A 20,958-nucleotide genomic window follows, 5' to 3' on the forward strand; every position below is an offset into this window, starting at 1 on the left:
AGCTCCCACACTTAAAACCTAAGGCAGGCCACAGATTGTTCCATTTTCTAACCCTGTCTTGACAAAGAATGGTAACTCTGGTAAAACCAAAAAGTTATTACATGCATAAATATTGTCTTCGATATGAAGGAATTCTTATAGTCCACTCTCGCTTAATGACATCGATTTTGCTTTAGAGAAAAGTTTGGCAAAGGGTAAGTTCATGGAACTTAGGAATGTAGACAGAGGTATTATTGTTTTAGAGTTTGAGATATTCTAGTTTGAAATCTTGCTTTAACCCCCAAATTGTTACTTCCCCTATTTCAAGGATATAAAGGGCATACCAGCTATAACTATGCAATACAATTTCACAAATAAAGAATATATACATTTGTAGAAAAGAACAGAAAAGCACTATATAACTACATAAGAATAGAAAAGCAAATTATTTCATTTAAGCAAAGCTTAGTTCCAAATCCCGGATAAGCCCCCAAATTGTTGCATTCCTTGAAGTCTATGGAGAAACAGAGATGTGAAGAATCCTTCAGTTGGCTTTTGTCTGATACAAAAAGTTAGATGTTTTTCTTAACAGAAGGTTGCCAAAGGAAAACACAGGTCATACTGATGTATGGATATGATTTGATGTTTGAGAGTCCAAGTTGAGCTCTGAGATCATTACATTTACTTCATCAAACCACTTGTTGATGTTAAATCCTGGATAAATTCCCAGGCAGTTAAAGTCACTGTTTGAAGATGTAGGAATATAGATGATGTCAAAGAAATATCGAAATGTATCAGTTGTTTAATAAAGAAAAAAAAAACAATTTCAAAATCAATGTGTAGTTAATTCAATCTACCCAAAAAGAAGTAATAAAGGGAAACAAAGCCAAACAACCCACCAAAAATAACCTACACCATCATTTCACAATGAGTGGAAAACTAGTTTGTTTACCTTCCTCCTGCCAAGCAAAAACATACAGCCACCAACAGGAGTGACAGCACCAGATCATGTTTCATAAAGTGGAGAACTTAAAGCTAAAAAAAAACACACAGCCCATAAGCTGCCAACTGGCCAAGGTATCAGCTCCTTTCCCAGCTTCATGCTCTGCTTCTGATCGGCAGAGCAGAATCAGCTGTGCCATCTTAGTTGCTGAAGCTGCAGAGGGATCTCTAACTGAGCTCTGAGAAGAGCTACACTAAAACCAAATGTGCACATCTACATTCAACAGCCTCCAAATTATAGAGATTATTTGCTAATGTTTGCTAAAAAATCTGATTCTGCATAGAACAGCTGGATATATACTAATAATGAATCACAACAATTGAATTGTATTCACTAATAATACATCTTTACATAGCAACTGGTTTCAGTAGATCTATATGTGTCCCAGTAAAAGGGACTGAATACATGAACATTCTCAGAGTTTAATCATGGTGGAGTAAATTTTACTTTTAATTCTCTATGATGTACCACTCTTGTTTTGCTCTACTTAAAATTACATCCATTTCACTGTGATCTCTGTCTTTTTAAAAAGAGCAAATGTGAAAAAGGTTTGAATAAGCAACAGAAAGTGCATTCAATTAGGTGATTTGCTTCAAAGTGTCAGCTGGTAAAGGTAGACTCAAAACCCTCATCCCACTGATTAAAGGTTTGTCACTTTGACTGCAAGAGGTTCTCAGTTCAACTCCAAGACACCCCTCCAAGTGATTACATTCCATAGTGCTAAAGATGGTAAGTATAGACAACCAGAATGAAAAATATCTTCTATTAAAATTAGTGTTGCGCTGATGCCATTTTTTGGCCCCGATACCGATACCCGATAACTGGCTGTGCAGTATCGGCCGATACTGATACCATAATAATGTAAAATAATTGCCATCATGGCTTTGTGAAGCTGCTGCCTACCTAAAAAATCTAATACAAAGTGAATCCAGTAGAACTTTTTATTGCCTACCAGGAGTGGGTGACAATAGTTGAATAAACTTATGGCTCTCAAAATGGTATCGTTGCCCTATTTGTTGGTACTCGACGATACCGATAAAACCATTTTAGGGCAGTATCGGGGCCCCGTCCGATACTGGTATCGGTGCAACACTAGTTAAAATTAAATGTCTGTATTGTAAAACAAAAACAAAAGCTGAGACGCTATTATTGAGAAGTCAAAAGACAACTGTCTATCCATTTATCTTCCCAACGAAACTGTCAGGGTTTGGTTGAGTTTTTTTAAGGACCCAAATGCAGAGACAGGGAGGCAGAGGTACGTTTTTGTAGTTTTAATAGAGTGTTCTCAGGTAACATAGGCAGGAATCCAAAAATCCAACTTAAAAATTCAAGACAAACCAGAACCATGGAGATGTCAGGGAAGATGTGCACTATAGGAGCCAGGGAAAGACGTTGAAAGACGAGGAACCAGCACTGAGGAACAGCACAGGCAGAGCATTTATGGAGACTGAACAAAGACAGGACTAACGAGCTGATTGGGAGCAGGTGTGAACAGAGGCTTCTAGAAAGGAGATAGGGAAAAGGGGAACACAAGAGGGCAACAGAGAGCAACATAGAAAAATGTAAGAACTCAAATAGATCCAGAAAAGCACAATAAAATATGAATTAAATCAATAAAACTAGAAAACAAAGAAAAACTTGAATCAACATAAAACTGAAAACTCAAAGAAAACTTAATACAACCAAGACCGTGACAGTAACAATTCATTAGAAATTATATAGATACCAGATGCTGACGGCAAACACAACTATCTCTGCATCAATACATTATTTGTGGGGGGAACAAAATCAGCATATTAGACACACTGATTTGCTTTTGATTTTTAAAAAAAGCATAAAAAATACCAACTTTTAATTACGTAAAGCAAGCTAAAGGATATGTTAGTGTGCAAAAATTCAAACATGGATTTACTTTAACTGCAGATTAATAGATTTTACCTGTTGACTCAAGCACATGGTTTTCAGTTTAAGGAACATAACTGATTGTTAGAGAAAGCTATTGAGGTATTTACTCTAATGATGTTCTGTGAAACGTTTCCTTTTTAAATGAGAGGTGATTTTACTGCCAAAAAACCCAAAAACAAGTCAACAAAGCAGAACTTCCACAAATTTAGATTCGATTTAGTTTATTTATATGGTGCCAAATGAAAACACAAGTCATCTGAAGGCACTTGAGTCAATACAGTGAAATCATACAGACAGACTAATTAAAGGTTTTCTATTTAAGGAAATCCAAATGTTTGCTGAGGATGTGAAACTTTAAAAGGAAGATTTTTATTTTACCAATGAAAAAGAAAACCATACGGATTTAATTCAACTTTGAGAGTCGGAAACCAACATTACCTGGAGAGTGTCTATATGTGCACAGTTCCTGCCACATGGGGGCAGTGCAGCCACAGCTTTGAGACTCCTAACACACACTGCGTTAGTGTGTGAAAGTGGTATTAGTGGTAAGACAGGGGGCTCAGAGTAAACAGAGGTGTGTGTGTGGTCCTCAGTAGATCCTGTCACACAGCTCATCACCTCACTGCTGTTGCTGCAGGATAAAAAAAAAGGTCCCCTGCATCTAGAAACGCGCAGTTTCTCTCTGTTAATAGCTGCTACACATGGATTTCCTATCATGATCTATTTTCTCTTGAAATGAACTCAAATCCATCCAAAAGTAGCGCCGTAGCTTTCCAGTGAAGGCAAGGCAAGGCAAGGCAAATGTATTTATATAGCACAATTCAGTACAAAGACAATGCAAAGTGCTTTAGATGAATAAAATATAGGAAAATAGAACAGAATCAAAGCAAGTAGGGAAAAAAAATAAAATAAAAAATGCAAGTGAGTGATCCATCTGGGAGACTGTTCTTTAAATCCCATTTAGGGCTCCTACGGGGTGTTAGATTAGCCAAATATCCTTTTGAAACGGCATCTTGAGTCATCTTTTACAATGAAACCCTCAATGTGATGCTCAGAGAGCGCACTGAGGGCGCTCTTACTCTTCAGTCAGTTTGCGCAGCAGATTGGTGAGCCTCTAAATGAGCTGTGTGTGTGTGCGTGTGTGTGTACTACTGGGGGAGTTGCTTTTTAGTGTCTAAAAGAAGGCAGAATACTGCGCCTGGGAGTCCAGAGGTCCGAGTCTTAAGTGGGGGCCCTCCTGAAACTCTAAAAAAGGAGGAGGTCCGCTCTCCTCCCCTCTCCGCGGAAAGCCTGGAAGAATTGCGCTCCGTCAGTGCGCCCTGCCTGCCAGTCGGAGGATGGGGATTTTTTTTTTTTTTTTGCCATTCATCCACGTCCCCCTTTCCCCTCCTCCTCCTCCGCCTCCTCTCAAACAAGCCAGTCGCTCTGTCAGTGCGCTGTGAGCATTAGGCGAGTCAAACCGGTGGGATTTCGAGGCGCACAGACGTATGAGATAACGCACGGAGCGCGCTCCTCGGGCCGATTGGTTTCTGCTCTCCAAACGATGCGCTCCGTTTGAAAGACATCCGTTTCCAGGCGGGACTGAAGCCCACTGAGTCGCATCTTTGATTTTCTTCATCACTTCACAAGTTTCACGCCGGTCTGTGTGCCATGGTTAGAATGCACTCGCTTTTCTAGCTCTTCAGTTTTATCATCTGAATTTGCTCTCGGATTATTATTATTATTTTTTGGAGTTGGATTTTCATTTTCCATAAAAGAAAACCGAAGGACATTTACTGGATTTACAGCCTGTGTGTTTTCTATTAAAAGAGAGAGAAAAAAAGGATTGTACTGGACTCCCAGAGCTTCAACGCGTCTCTTTTATGAGGATGGAGCTGTGGATACAAGTGGCATCATTCTTATTTTAACCATTTTCCCAACTGTTTTGTTGTTGCTGCCTTCATCTCCTAAACAAATTAATAATATTGAAATTTATCTGGGCCAGATATGCTGGGAGGTGAGAGAACAAGGTAATGGGAGAGAAATCAGACAGAGAGAGCCAAAGAGAACAAGGGAACGTTGTTCAGCGAGGAAAACAGACAATTAGAGCGCAAAGACTGCTTTCTGGAGGCGATAATCTGTGAAAATATCAAATTCAGTGGATATCTGCTCGAGCTCTAATGATTTTTTGGAAGAAACTGTTTCTAATGAGACATTGATGGGAAAGTCATGGGAAAGGCTCTTAAATAGTGCGCAAAAGAACCTGTCGATTTGGAGACCAGGACGCACGGATTGAGCAAGTTTCCCCTGCATACTGAAGAAACTGTTTTTATTTCCAGCATTTCGGATCCATGTGGTTGCGCGTGACTATCTTTTTGATCTTACTTTAACTCACAGAAACATTTAATTTCGATTAGTTGTTTTTTTTTTAAGAAAAAAGACAAAATAATCAGCTGTGCGTGCCCCAGTCGACCAATATTGCTGCTTTCTTTTAGATGGGGCAGTACATGCTGGGTGTCAGGGTTGAGATGGCGTGTCGAAGGAGCGGGAATGGATTTTGGATCCTGATGGTATTCCTACTGGATTTACTGGGAACGACCGCCAGCAACATGGAGCCCATCTACTGGAATTCCCTGAACGAAAGGTAAGACAGGAACAGACTAAACATCAGGTCTGAGCTCAAATACATCATGAAAAAAAACCCCACCAGACGTCATTTAGACGTTGGTTCTTCCGTCAGTTATAGTTTTGATTTAGTCCAAAAAATACTTGTTAAAATTGGGCTGTGTTTTCTTGCGCCTATTTTGTCCCATTTCAATCCAATAAAGCTGAAAAATTACAACTTTTCACTTTTTAATCAAATGTAGAAGTCATTTGGACGTCTTTAAACGTCTTTATGCTCGATTGGAAAAGAATATACAACAAAATCTATGAAACTTGTGGATTTAACCAACAGCCGAGGAGATTATTGATCTAACATGACATGAACAATAAAGTTAGAGACTAGGCCTTCCTTAAGCACAGCCCCTGTTGTGCATATTTCAATGCCCAGTTTTTTTTCTTTTTTTAATCAAATAAACAATTAACAACAGTTTTTTTTTTTCTCTGAATATCCCACATTAGTCTGAATTGCTCACAAACAGAACAGGGAATCGGATGCAGGTTCCTCCTGCTAGAAAGCAGATGCGGCTCTAGAAGGTTGTCAAAGTGGGTGCTTCTGGGGGGTGGGGGGGATTTAGAGAATATTGTATGATTTTATATAGAACCTAAAACCAAAAGCTGCAAAAATAATCAAACAAACAAAAAAAATATATATATAAATGTTAAAGAAAGAGTATAGAATGCAGGTATTTTCTACATTCTGTTACGATTATCTTGGAATATCGAACATTATCCATGTTCCCAGATTGAAGTACCATAAAATTGGACCTAATATTCAGGATTTTGACTGGAACAGTTGGAGGTGAGCCCCAGGTTTAATATCTAATATAGTTAAGATGCACATAGTTAGTGTAGAACCTCATTTTATCTCTCTATATATATACAACCAGTGTCACACAAAATGCTATATAATCTTTTAAGTAAATTTTTCCACTTCATGTTTTGGAGAAATCGTTTATTCAGCTTGTGTTGTTTAAAGGGCATCCCATGGTGTTTTGGCCTACATCTAAAATCTGCTCAAATTCAGGATGCAATTGGTTCTAAAAAAAAAAAAAAGTGACTCCCAAGAAAAATGGAGTCTATGAATATAAAATAAAATGACATGACCTCATTATTTAGTTGGCCTATCTGCTCCGAAGGTCCGCGGCAGTCTGCTGCTGGACAGACTAACTGCTTGTTGCCTAACAAGTATTACCTTAATGAAAGGGAGCTGGTGAAGCTTTTTATACTTAAATTAATGGCCAAATGTTTTCTAAACAGACACATTTATTTGTTTCTGTGAACAAGGGGAAAGTGTAGTATCAACAGGTGGGGGAGGGCTACACTGAAATTTGTTGCAAAATAGAACCTCTGATACTTTTTGGTGTCGTGATATAACCGTCTGAACCTTGTGAATGAAAAAAAGAGTAAATATTGGCATCGCTTGGTAGCACTAACTGTAATTATTTTGTCATGAATTTCAGTATTTTTATGATGTTTTGACCCAAAGTGAACCGATGCAAAGTAGAGAAAACAAATAAGCATGAAAGTAGGCTACATTTTCTTAATGCAGTATCAGTGCCAAACAAAGTGGGGGTGAGTCAAAAATTGGTGTGAATGAGTCAAGCAAGCTTTGAAACTCAAAGGAACCCTCCCATTTCTTTTCTTAAGTTAACCTTTAAAAACCAGCTGTACATAAAAGAGTGTCTGATATTTGGAGGGGCAAATTTCTACAGGTAAGGTTGCTCCCCCATGAGATAATCTCTGTGACCTGTAGATATAAGACTCTCGTATGATGCAGTAATTGCTGCTGCTGGCTGACCTTGATTAAAGTCCAGGTTGAGCGCCGGTACAGCTCTCAAACACAATCCCCTGCCCACTCCAACACTCACATTTGCATCCTTAATTTGCTCCGGTGCTCTGGCGGAGGTGTCAGTCGTATTATAGACTAAGGAAATGCCATTTTAAACACCTCTCCTCTGTCCAGCCTTGACGCCCGACACCACTCTCCTTGCAGCTCTGCCAATTTGCCTGAGTGGTGTCTGGGCCTGGAAAGAGAAGGTGGAGGCGGAGGTTGTGTTCAGGGGGCCATAGCTTGTGAGCAGGTAAAATTGGGAGTAAATTAGCGTAGAGATATTTTCCAGCTTGATGAAAAACTGCCAGCATGGAACACTGGTCTTGAATAGCTCATGTTCCTGGTGAATGTGCCTACATTACACACCTCATTGTGGAAAGATGCCGATGGCAAACCCACAATACCATCCTCAGCTCACACCCATGCCAGAGGCTTTTTTTTTTTCAGGGGGGCTAACAGGTTTTCATGTGCTGTAGGCCACGGCCTGCCCTGAGCGACCGTGCGTGGGCCCCCGCTGTGAATTGAGGCACGAAGCCGTTAATGAGGGCTTTTTGTCAGCAGTGGTTGGATTCACCCAACGGGGGAGTGTAAGAGCTGGACACGGGAGGGTAATTTCCACTGTGGAAGCATAGAGCTTTGGCTTTTTGAGGCCTTACAGGTGATTCCACGCTATTGTCTCCTAATGGAGTTTAGCTTCGTGTGGATGTCAGGGCTCAGCGAACGGGCCCGACTGGCAATTAGACGCCAGACTTCACAGTCATTCCTGCAGATTTACTCACTCATATATTCAAAGTACAAAGCCTATTGTATACTATGAGGCTTATTCATGGAGCTTACTATTCATAGTTAATCAGCTTAGTCATTCCGCGAGTTTATTTTCCTGGTGCTTTTACATACTTTTATGTGCTTGTTTCTCCTTTCTGCCTACTTGACAAGAGCTGCGCTTTAGTTTCGGCTAACCCTGGGGCGAAATAGCTTTTTGCTCAGGGCTGAAATATGTTGAGAGCCGCTGCTTGTTTAAATAGCGTGCATCTTCCAGCGATAAGCTCCCGGAGCCCACACACATCTGAGGTCCTTAGCCCTGAAATGGGGCGAAGAGCAAGCAGGAGCAGTAGCTCCTATATCAATCAGGCGCCGGAGTGAGTGCATGTATGGTTCACATGTTGCCTTGGAAGCAAATGGACTGTCACATTGTTAACCCTCGGACCTTTTCTCAATACATAGCTTTGAAGTGCGGGGCGTCCACCTGCAGCTGGCCTCCGCCTTATCTTCCACCACCTTAAATCGCCTCCTGTGCTGCCTTCATGCTTCTTCATCTCTGTACTCTCAGCATCTCTTTTCTTTCCTCTGTCAGTTTCCATCTGTCTCTGTCTTTTCTTCGCTCTGTCACTCCCTCCCTTCGGTGCAATGACCAGACGTAGCAAATTGGAAACATGTGTCACATCCAGCTACTAATTATGGCACTGCAGCAGCCAGTGATGCAAACAGAAAATGTGTTGGGCAAGAGAGGTGTTGTAGGAAAAAAAGCCATCTGTGTCTATAATGCTTTTATACTGCAATGTATGATAAATACCTGTTCAGTAGTTAAACGGCTCTGGGTCAATTTGCAGAGCTCCCATCTTTTCCCAACATCCTCCATGTTATAGCTGGGTACTTAACTATTGTACAACAGTTTAGTTTTAGTCCAACTTTGGTGTTTTGATGAATTATTGAGACAAAATGTCAGAATATTACATATTAAACGTAATTGCTTTCTACTGATTTTTAAATTAGACCTCATTTACATGCAGTTTGGTTCTTGTCTCTTTTTGCACCAGTTAAGCCAGCTTACTTTAGAAATATCAGAGATTAAGACCTCTAATCGTTGTGTTTCTACTACATATTATTTATACGTTTAAATAATTAATGCATACTGGTGAATTTCTTCCAGTTATCAGCTGGTAAAGCAGGTACAAAGTGTTGATGCATGGTCATTACAAATTTAACCATAGCTTAGTTACATATCTAATAATTTCACTAATTTAACCATGTCATGGCTTAAAGGTGTAGCAGAGAATTAAAGTATCCCTCTCTGTTACTTTTGATACAGCCATGCTGATTATGTCTGCTTCTGTTTCCTTGAACCCCAGTGAGCCTTGGCAGATGGCCGCTCACACTGAGCCTGGTTCTGCTGGAGGTTTCTTCATGTTAAAGGAAGTTTTTCCTCTCCACTGTCGCTACAAGCCTGCTTAGTTTGAGGGATTGCCTTTGAGTCAATCAGTCGATGCAATCAACTGGTTTTCAACTTAGATAGAAAACTTTAAACCAATCTGGTTGTATGATCTGGTTGAATTGTCTCTTTAAAGTGAATTGAGACGACATGTGTTATGAATTGGTGCTATATAAATAAACTGAATTGAATTGATACAACAGAGCTGGAATGACATTAGTAGAAGTCAGAAGTTGATACAAGTTTAACTAGAAAATTCATAATAATTACATGATATAAAAAGGTGACTGAAAAATGGTGTTTAATGACATCCCAATGTTGCTTGAAAGGACACTAATATTCAGAAATGTACATTTCCTTGCAGTAGGCTATGAGCAGGATTTGTTAAGGCACACAATTTGAATGTTAAACATATAGCAGAGGGCTCCTTTTCATCCTTAGAGAAGTTTTGGAGGAAACAAGAAAAAATGCAAAGGAAGAAAATAGTGAACGGGCAAAAAAATGACTTAAACAAAACTAAAGTGGATAGTTACTTACGTATTTCTCGTGTCCTGGAGGGACTGTGATGTCAACATTGGAGAGCTAGTCTTTAATGTCAGTGCTGCTCTTTGTATAACTCTCTTCCTAAACATTAGGAGTCACTGTTGAGAAATGATGATACTTCCACACAGCAGGAATGAGATCATAAAACATTGGGAGGGAAGAAGAAATCACATTACTTGCTTTACTATAAAGTGTTTTAAAACATTTTTGTAATTGTATTTCACAGTTAATAGCTTTGGGAACTTTGTTGCGTTGAGCCAATATGCAAATGAAAATGCTTTTGTTGGATAACAAATTATGACTTTTTCAGTTTACAAGACAAAAATAACAAGAAATAACTTGAGTTTTATAAGTTTGCAGTCTCCTTGACATAAAAAAAAAAACAGAAAACCTTCTGGGTTTAGTTTGGTCTTACAAATAATCCTACAATAAGCTATTTTTCTTTAGTAGCTTATCACTTTATTGTTAAGACAAAAAAGTATGAAAAATGTCTTGGCATTTAAAGTCCTGGTAACATTTCATTAAATAAACTGCTCTCCCTGTATCATTAATTCTATGTTTACAACCCCCGAATCTAAAAAAAACTGTGAGACTACTTCCAAACCACACAATTTTAGAAACATTTAGCAAAGATGAGACAAGTATGTGAAAATGACAAAAAAACAAAACAACAATGTTAATGGACATCCAGCAGAACAGCCTCCCAGAGAACGGATACTGCGACGTTAGCTTCAGCTCACAACACCATCCGCCAGGTCGATAGCGTCAGCTGTAAACTTTAGATTAGGGTCATAGAGTGCTGTATCCACCCTTTTATTGACCTACACTGAAATTACTGCAGCCTGACTGAAAGCAAAAGAGACAGAGGTGTTCAGGGAGGAACATAAACAGAGAAAAGGGAAAACATAAGATGGAGCAGAGAGTAGGTAGAGACAGTCTAACCCTAAGTAAATCAATAGCAGTTATGTCTCAAGTGCCAATACAGTTTCTGCTCGAGGAAAAGGGAACTGAACCAGAACGATCACCTTGGGAAGACCCACCCCAAACGCACACAAATCCCCTCTACCATTGGAGCTTGGACATACATTATCCTTATCTCAGCATCTCCCATTATTGGTCTTACATGGCCGCCCTAATGAAAGATCGAATCTTACATTACAGACTGGGAGTTTGCGCAGGGTGTATCGGTGGTGGTTTAATGATGGAGCGGCCGCGGGGGTAGAAGGTGACCCCCCACATTCCCAAAGCTACACACAGGGAATAGGAATGAAGTTTAAGAGAATTTAGACTCTCTGATCACAACATAGGGCGCTTTGTCGTTTTATTCCAGCATCTGTTTAATCGTTCTTTTTCTTTTATCATTCCCCTCTCTCTTTCCATACTTCAGTAAAGTGCTGTGGATTATTGTAAATGGTTGCCTAGGGTGGGCATCTCCTAGCTTGGTGCTTGCGGTGACTTGTAATACAACTATTATCCCTAAGATCCACATTAAATTTTAATCCCCCATCCACTCACTTGCTTCTTAATAATTCATTAATCAGCGACTAATTGGTGCTGTTTGAAAGGCTAGCTATAACTAGGCTAAATGGTTCAAATAAAAACAGAAAAAAAAGGGGACAGAAATAAGCTGGAAATCCTGATGTGGAAGGATATTTGGTACCAATCACAGGGAGTGGAAGGTGTTAGTTGGTTAAACAGGATGTCACATTCACGGTCTGGCTTTCTAAAAGCCGAAACTCCACGCCCGTTCTCACCCCTGTAGAATCCACCCATACCTAATTTGAATTAAGTATGAATCCACAATGTAACTTTGCTAAGAAGTGCCTGCAGCTTCTCTCCTTAGGCAGTTTAATTAGATAACATCCACTGAGTAGTTTTGTTTTGTAAGGGAGAGAGTCAGAGATGGAATGGAACTAAAATAATAAGAACCACATTGCCCAAGCTGCCTGTTAGCCCAGACTCCTTCTCCCCCTACCTCTCTTTTCCCTTTTGGTGAAAAAGAGGAGTGCGCGTTAGTTTATGAGCTGAGAGCAACAGGAGCTGTGAAAAGAAGTTTCAGCTGATGTGGCAGGATAGAAAGGCCAGGGGAAGAAAGAGGAAAAGAGAACAGCCAACTCAAGCCAGAGGCTGAAATAGTTTCTTTTTGTTTTTTTAAGCTTCTGCCTTTCTTTGGGCATTGCAGAATACACAGGTATTCAACTTGACAGAGGGAAACACATGAAAAATAGACAGATCTACAAAAATGTCTTGTATACCACACATTTGTTAACATTTTGTTGAATTAAAACCAACAAAAAAAAAAGCTTTGATGTTTCATTCTGAGTTTTTTGTGAGATGAACCCCTCACTTGTTGCCCAAAATGGCACATTCTTCCATTCAAGACAACTACAGCTCAGTCGGATTAAATAATTGAGATAATAAGTACATCGATTTACAAGTCTTGCCAAGTTGCCAGCAATTTTTAGTTGAGGTCTGGACTTTGGCTGGGCCACCCTAATACACTATATACGCTTTCCTACATGTTTAATGTATTTCGCTGCCGCTATACACATGACTTCAATAAATGGGTGACTAACATGCCCCTGCGGTCCTTGGTTGCTGCTGAGGAGGGAATGCAATTATTTGATTCAGGTGTGCTGGAGCAGAGAAATATGGAAAACTTTCAGGACATTGGGTCAATAGAACCAGCAATGAAGACTCCTGATTTAAACCATTCCAGTGTAGCTCTGTCTGGCTCAATGTTTAGGGTTGATGAAAGGTAAACCTTTACCCCAGTCGCAAATCCTTTGCAGTATGTAACAGGTTTTCATCCTGGACTGCTTGGTATTTAATTAATCCATATTCTCATTTGATTTAGACAGTGTTGTACCTTACCTTTAGGTCTCATATGACCAGAGCACCTTCCTCCATGTTTTACTGTTCCCTCTACAAACCTAATTGTTTACAATAAACCACTCTCCAAGGGCTTTTATTTTGAAACAATAGCAAGCCACACCAACTTACCATGTGTTCCTGTCATTCTCCTTCAATATTATAAACTACTTTGTTTTGGTCTAGGACATAAACACTAAAGATGCTCTGAACTTGATTGTTATGGGGCTCCACCTCTGCTTCAACTCTGTTGGACAAGGAAAATGTTTGGTCTTTTTAGCTGCATGTACATGCGTGAATAAAACACACTTGGGTAGGGATACTAAGCATAGTATGGAGGATGTGAATGAACACAGTAGAGTTGAGGTTATTGGCATCCGTCACGGGTTGTTGTTCCAGGAGGAATTCATTCATTATTTTATCGCTCGATTATAAGTTTATTTGGCCGGGGCGGTGCACATTCGTCAACATCATAACAGCTATAAAGCGCTCTTGTAAATATGCTGGGGTTAGCTGGAGAACTAATTTACGCCCTTGCTTCCCCCCCGTGAGCTTCAAAAATGACTTTGGGATTTTTGTAATTGTTAAAAGTGCTGATGTTTAGGATGAAGCAGATTAAAAACGCACGGCTGGCTGGGTTTGTGCAAAATGTCAAAGCCTCGTGCAGGAACAAGCATCTTTTTTTCTTTCTTTTTTTTCCCCTGGAAACACAGCACAGAAACTCAGGCTTTACACAGTTACACAGGGTGGTGGTAACAGTAATCCAGGCCATAGGTCTGATGGGGTCACATGTGCCCCAGCATCACTGGGCAGATTGCCCCGTATGCCTGAACTTGGAGCCCCTCATGCACACAGGCCTCTCATTAGCTTGCTGCACAGCACGCTCAGCCTAAGCAGGATCATCCAGTCCTCCTGGCAGCATTCGGACTGGTCCAGGTCAATCCTAGTCCCCTCTAGGTGGCTCACACAATCGGACTGGTGGACTTGGAGAACTCATGTAAACATGTATATAAAGAGTAGATGGCCAACCCTCCTTATATTATTTTCTTTCTCCTCAAGCTCCATCCATGTTGTCACTCTGTGTTCTAACTTTGTTGCTTTGCATTCTGGTTCATGTTGCAGTAGTGTCTTTGGCATCGTTCCAAATAAACAGCATCTCAGCGGAAGGGCGTTTATTGTGAATTAGTGCTTCTGGATTCTCATGTGCCTGCAGGTGTATGTTTGCACGAGGAAAAGCAACCCGGGTGTTAAGATTTAACAAGCTCTAAGATGTTTTAAGAGCGACACACTCAAATCTTCTTATCTGCTGGTTTACTCTGTTATTAAGTGCTGGTGTCTTGTTTTGATTGCGTAGGAAGATCAGTTCAACCGGCTTTCAGTTCTTTCTCAGAAGTGTCTAACAACAGAGGTGTGCAAAGGTTGCACCATTTAATGCTCATAACAGACAACTTTGCTAAGAACCAACTTTAAACTGGATCTATTGCCACTTTACTCACAGTCTGTGACAAATAAACAATTTGCTTCGACTGCTCTGTTGACTCTATTATAAAAACAATGATATTTCACTTCAACACACAAAAATGTCCATGGGGTACAATGGCATTATTCCCTATTCCTTATTTGCTGAAAGATTGGAATACTAGATGACATATTGAAGGTAATCCACCACTCTGGTTTTATGCCTTGTCAAGTTTTTTTAAGCCTGGAATGTTATTCTAACTTACTGGTCAGGTTTAAGAGATGGGCTGATTAGTAAAAATCGGCCTAAGTCCAGAATAACAAAGGCATACAAGGGGAGATTTGTCTTGCATTGCAAAACAATGATCCTCCCTTTAAGATATGTGTTGTGCATTATTTTGCATGGAGTCTCTGGGTTTGTTTGAGATGTTGGTTCTCACCTGGAAGCAAAAGCAAAAGAGTCTAAGTATCTAGGCATATAGTGTACAGGTTCGGGTACTGCAGGTGTTGACGGAAAAATAGATTAGTGTCTTCCCTGTTGCAATGCATGTGTTTCTCTGGTCTGTTGTGACGAAGAGAAAAAGACAGAAACAAAAGCTAAACTACCATCTTAACTCTTCAGCTATATAATTTGAAAAGTAATAATCTGAAATAGGTTTGAAAGTAGGTTGTTCTGAAATTAGATCCATGGATTGTTGGATGGGTGGGTGAATGGACGGATGGCTTTGCTCTGGGTACACTGGCACATTCCTACATGTGCATGTCCAAGCAAGGTTGCCTGTTTATAGTTGAACTGGTATAGACAGGCCAATTGTCAAAGGGTTTCTCACCAGGCGGTATCTGCATCATACTCGCACCCCACTGCTAACCTTGCTCAAGTGGGTACAGATTATTAATTGGTGTTAATGTTGAAATGTTTTGTTTATCTTGTTCTATAACCTCACTGCATTCAACACCTACAGGTAAATTAGTAAAACAAATCAGCTGACAGCAAGTTGAGGCAAAGCTTTCACAATACCTTTTTGCATTTTTATCTCTGAATTGACTCAGTAGAACAATAGAGTGTTGCACAGTTTTTCTCCCTCAGGCAACATTTTGTTTGAGTCCTTATTTGCATAGCCCAGGATACAGTTATATGTAATTTGTAAAATGCAAAGCACAAAATATTCTACAGCCTTATCAACCAGTTTGTTAGTTGCCCCTGCCAGAGCTTATCCCCATTGTTGGTCTTTACATCCCCATCACTTTTATCAAGAGCAAAACTCCATCAGTCCCTTCTCTCTGTCTGCCAACGGACGTCAACACAGAGCAGCAATTGGACGTGGGCCTGAAATGCTTTCCTAGCTGAATGTTAAGAAGGGAGCATGTGTGTGTGTCTGCACAAGAGAGACAAATGAGTCGGTTTACTGGTGGACAGCTGTGCCGTGTCACAGCTGAAGTTTTGGCAAACATCTTCAGCCGATATGAGCAGAAGGGCAAAAATGGAAGGAGTGAGGCCGGGGCTGCTGTGCTAGATGAGGAGACGATGGTGGAGAGCAAGAGAGCTGACGGGCCAGGGAAGGCCACAGGGAATCAAGGGAGAGAATGACTGAGGAGAGATTGATGGTTTAGATGGACGCTCGGGTTTGACAAAGCTACTGACTGAGGGGACGTGGTTCAGACAGGGAGAGTGACTGATGATCAGTAGGTCAGCACCATGACTAGCTGCTTCCTGCTTAGCTATGACTTAGGTTGGTTCTCATTCCTCATTACTGACAAGTTCCATAATATTTAGCCCCTGTGAAATCCAGCCTGAAACCCAGTAAGCTTTAAAGGAATGTATTGACTTTAAGGTCAGAATGAGCTCTTTGATCAACTTAACAAAGAGCAATTTAGAGTTTAGCCTTTTCCTTTAATCTATAGTTAGTTAATTTCATATGATTGGATGACACACTGCAAACACATACAACACTTAAACAACAACCAAGAGACAGAGTTTGTTAGATTCAGAAATGACGGTAGGTATCGGAACAATGTGTAGATAGACTTCATTAGCCTTAAGCCAAATCAATCCCTTTCAGAGTGAAGCTGCTCTTCCACTCTATAATCAATTTAATGAGTTCTTTTTTTAGTCATGGATGAAGTCTTGTTATTTGCATTTTGTCCTGTTTTTCTACACTTTACTCAACGATGCATTGCAACCAGTAGACTACAGAAAGAATCCTTGATATATCTTTTTTGACACTGTAAAACTATGAGTTTTGCACAGTTGTTTCCCTTTTATTACAACCTATATGGAACACAGTCTGACTAAGTCATTCCAGGAATAACCAATGGCAGCAGTTAAATGTGATGAAGTGGCTACAGGTGGAACCTGGTTAAAATAACTACCTGAATTTATATTTTTGGCACTAGAGGCTGTTATTCTTAGGTTTGCAGAAACACAAAAGGCCACAGAAAGTAAGCATACATGAATCACTTTGCCTGTGATCAGTGTGTTAACAAAGCAGAACAACTACTTGCTTCTTAGCTACGAAACACCACTGTGCATCTGTCTTTGTGGGGTCCTTTGGTTTTATTGAAGCTGTTGGATTTCTTGTGTGAGACCTATCACTCCAGTGACTCCCAAACATTTACCATTTACCCACAATAGGTCAAGGGATTATTTTCATGCTAATAAGCTTTGATGGGAAATGCTTTATTAGTCTGGTCTGTCATACGTTAATAATAACCAAATGGTTGAGACTTGGCTTTTTTAAAAAGCAAACCCATTTATTAGCCCCTATAAGCTGAAGCTTAGCGCCTTCACTTCAGATCTTTTGCAATATTCTTCATGCCATTCTCCCAACTCACTGATTGTTTTCCCAGGCTTCACACTTTTTTCGCCTTAGTTATTTGATTACGCACACATATGCATAGTTCTTATTAGGAGTTAAAAGACAGTACAGTAAGTGTTTAGCATCTGGCTTCGCCATTAGCTTGTCATTGTTCTAGTCTTTGCAGAGACTGACCTTGGCATGCTTTAAGGGGGAAAATTCATGTCTCGTTTTCTCGTTTCTGGGTAAGCCCTAATTTAAGTGAATCTGACATAAGTATGCAAGTTTATGATGGAAATTTAGGATTGACTGTAAACCCTTTGGAGGGATTTTTGGTCTTCGTTTTAGCTGACAATGAGAATTGTTTGTATATATATAAACTTGCAGATATCCATTGCTGAGATTTGGGCAAGCTTTACAATGCCACATGTTTGTTTGAAAAACACTTGTTTCATTTTTCCCAATGTCATTGAGAAGAAAATAGTTTAAATGTGGTGAAAGTTAAGAAAAACATGTACATTGCCATCGTGATTGTGGCTATGCAACATTAGCCAATCATTGTTCTTCTTCAGGCCACAAAAAAACAATACGCCTCCTTTTTTTTAGGTTTAAGCAAAGTAGCTAAATTCCACAGTGTTAAATATGTACTGTCAAAGTACATTGGCTCTTTTACAATTATTACAACAACTGGAGTAAGATATATACTATGTGGAGAGGTAATTTAACACTAATTCAGAGTGGCACGAAATGCACACGGATTGGTGTTAAATTTAATTATTAAATTGTTACGTTAACAATACTGTTTCTGATATAACAGTTTTAACCAGACTTAAACTAAAGTATGCATTCTTATGGATACAAGTTTTTCACTCTTCAATGGCTTCAGCTTAACATTTTATACCTGATTGCTATATATATAGCCTAAGATTCAACCTAGCTCAGATCCCGCAGCTTTGTAAAACTATTAGCCATTTATTTTCTCTAAATCAGACAAAGGGTACAGAAATATGGATAAAAGCATCTACTTCTACACCACAGCCATTGCAGAAGGCATTAGCGTATCACTGAAATAATATTACCACAAAATAAACGTTTAAGTTTAACATTTTGTGGATATAATCTGTAATTTTTTATTTCCGGTAAGCCAGTATCCAATAAGATTAAGCAGGAAAGTATAGCGGCAGAGATGAGATACAGAGCGTTAGCATAGCTTCAAATTGCTTTAAACGAATATTTAGCTGATTTAAAAACACTTGATAAACATAGCCATAGATGCCTCCAAGCAACAAAACATTGTGTGCAAATGCTAAAATATATTGGAAAATTATCTTAAATAACTGGAGCAGAGGTTAAGCAATTACACAGTTATGAAAAAATACTTAGGCTAACTAATGTTAGCTGATAAACTAGTTTCTCTACAGTTAAGAGACCACAGACTGTAGATTACAAATATTGCACACTTAAAGTTTACAACTTAATCACTTTTACATTTCTCTGAAATAAACTGTTTTTTCCTACAAAATACTTGCCTGGTTTCCACAAAAGAGTAAAATTGTAGCTAGCGAATCCTTAAATGAAGCAACAAATTGACAGCAGCAAAATTAGGTTAAAAGCTGTCTGCTTAGGTGCTGGTTAAATAAGATTTTAATAGCAATTTTCTTTTTCAAATAGTGGTTTTAAGGCTCTGCAAGGAAATTTTGCAATAAAGCAGCCAAGTGACAAGCAGAGAAGAACGATTAGTTTCTTCTTTCTTAGTTAAATAAGATAGCAAATGTATCCCATGTTTATTCAGCTTTTGGGTTGGTGCTATGAATAAAAAAAAAAAAAAATCTTTGTTTTCCCTAAAGTTAAACATCCCTGGGAGCCTTGTTGTTTTCTCAGACTGAGAAAGTTATGTTCAGTCATGGGTTCCAGACTTGCAATGGATAAACTCAAGAATGCACAGTTGTCACACTAAAACAACTAAAACAAAATGGTTGTCAAACTAAAACAACTTCCCACTGCCTGAGCAGTCAACGCTTTCCAGTTATATGTGTGTGTTTCCAGCTGAAGGAATGATTTTAACTCTACTAAAGTAAACTAACCAACTGCCTCCAAATGGCAGCGTTTTCCACAATAAGGCTTCCAGTTCTGTGATTTGTTGATGTGGACATGTAACTCCAATGAGATCTGTGTTGCAAAGAGAGAAATGATGAAATGGATTGTTGTTGATGTTTCCATGTCGCATCATCTGATGCCCAAGCTCTGGATATAATATGGGACTCTGTGCATGTTTGAAATGACTGAGCAGCTTTGAAGCGGTTCTGGTCTCCTCTCCTCTGTTTTTCAGTCGCCTTTGTCCACATTCATATATAGACTGACTTACACACTCTCAGGGAATGCATGTACACGGTGGATGGAGGTTGTATATTCACACATGCATACTTGTGCATGCACAGATGAAAAATGTTATTGCTTCCAGTGCTGGATAAGGTCCAAGTGGAGGGTTTGAATTTCCTCAGAGGTACACTCCTCCTCCTTCTCATCAGTAGCATATCCCTCACTCCCTTCTTCCTCTCCTCCATCTCCCCGGCTCCCTCTCTCTTGCTCCCCATGAACAAAAGAGCTCCCTTCCTCGAGCTTCCACTGAAAGCCCTCACACACACTCGACTCTCTGGCTTCACACTCTCCCACACGCACTCTTATTCCTCTCGTCGTCTGCAAAACCCAGTCCACTTCTCTGCGCTAATCCCCCTTTCATTTCCTTTGTCTTTTTGTTTGCCGCTCTCTCTCTCTCCTTTCCTGATTGCCAGGCTCACCCACTGGTGTAAGTTTCCTTCCCCGCATATCCAAGCCGTTATCATGTTACAGTTGGTTGGCAGACAGTAAAATTTATTCCTTCTTTTTTTTTTTTTCATAAATTGCTCTAATCTCCTCTGTATCCCCCCTTTTTTAAACTCAACAACTTCTTTTGTTACATTCCTTTGTGGGTGGTTCTTGATCTGCAGTCTCTGTTTCTTCTCATTCGCTCATCACTGTCCAGCAGTAAATGGGACCTCAGGAATGAAAGCAGAATGAATGATCGTGATTGCCTATCACTGTGGTGTCAAAGTAATTTGGGAGAGACTGTCAGCACTCACACAAGCAGAGCAGCCCTCCCCTTCGAATATTCTGACAATCGGGAACCTGATTAGCTGACCTTCCTTCCTGAAGGTTTTCCTTCTCTGCATCAGTTTTACTCTATTTAGAGTGCTGCTGTGTTCCATGTTCCTAACAACAAGAAGAGAAAATTGATGTCTCGATTCTTATCTTTCATTTTAACTAAGATAATTAAATAAGAAAAGTTTTAATGGTTAAAAAAAAGTGACCTGGGACTTTTTTTGCTTTTAGATAAAGAAAATTAAGCTGTGGATGCTTAAAATTCTAAACTGAAGGCGTGATGAATTATATAAAAACAAAAGCATGGTGAATTAGGATTCTTTTTCTGTTAAAAACAGCCTGTTTTACTTTAAACCTTAAAGGTATAGTTTTAAAATTGCACATGCACAACTCTTTACCTGCTCCTTAGAGGGAGCACCTATTAAAAGTATGCAAGAGTGTGCACAAGCCCATTTCTCCTCGTGCACGCTCTGTTTAAAAGTTGCTGTTTGCATCACTCATACAAGCTTACTTTCCAAAAGAATATTTGCAATTTTTCCACTATGTCAGACTCATTACTGATAAGTGAAAATGGGGACAAGCA

At 39.6% G+C, this 20,958-nt stretch overlaps 1 protein-coding gene across 1 annotated transcript in view; it reads left to right on the plus strand.

The window, feature by feature from the left end:
* The first annotated feature begins 5,361 nt into the window (after positions 1 to 5,361).
* The window catches only part of efnb3b (ephrin-B3b), a 118,756-nt gene continuing 103,159 nt past the window's right edge, over positions 5,362 to 20,958 (plus strand). Inside the window, exon 1 of the mRNA XM_038279117.1 lies at positions 5,362 to 5,510. Coding sequence (XP_038135045.1) covers positions 5,362 to 5,510 — 149 coding nt within the window. The remainder of the gene's footprint in view (positions 5,511 to 20,958) is intronic.

Source organism: Cyprinodon tularosa, unplaced genomic scaffold (genome assembly GCF_016077235.1).
Source record: "Cyprinodon tularosa strain WSP-4 unplaced genomic scaffold, ASM1607723v1 ctg148, whole genome shotgun sequence".
Taxonomy (NCBI): Eukaryota; Metazoa; Chordata; class Actinopteri; order Cyprinodontiformes; family Cyprinodontidae; genus Cyprinodon; species Cyprinodon tularosa.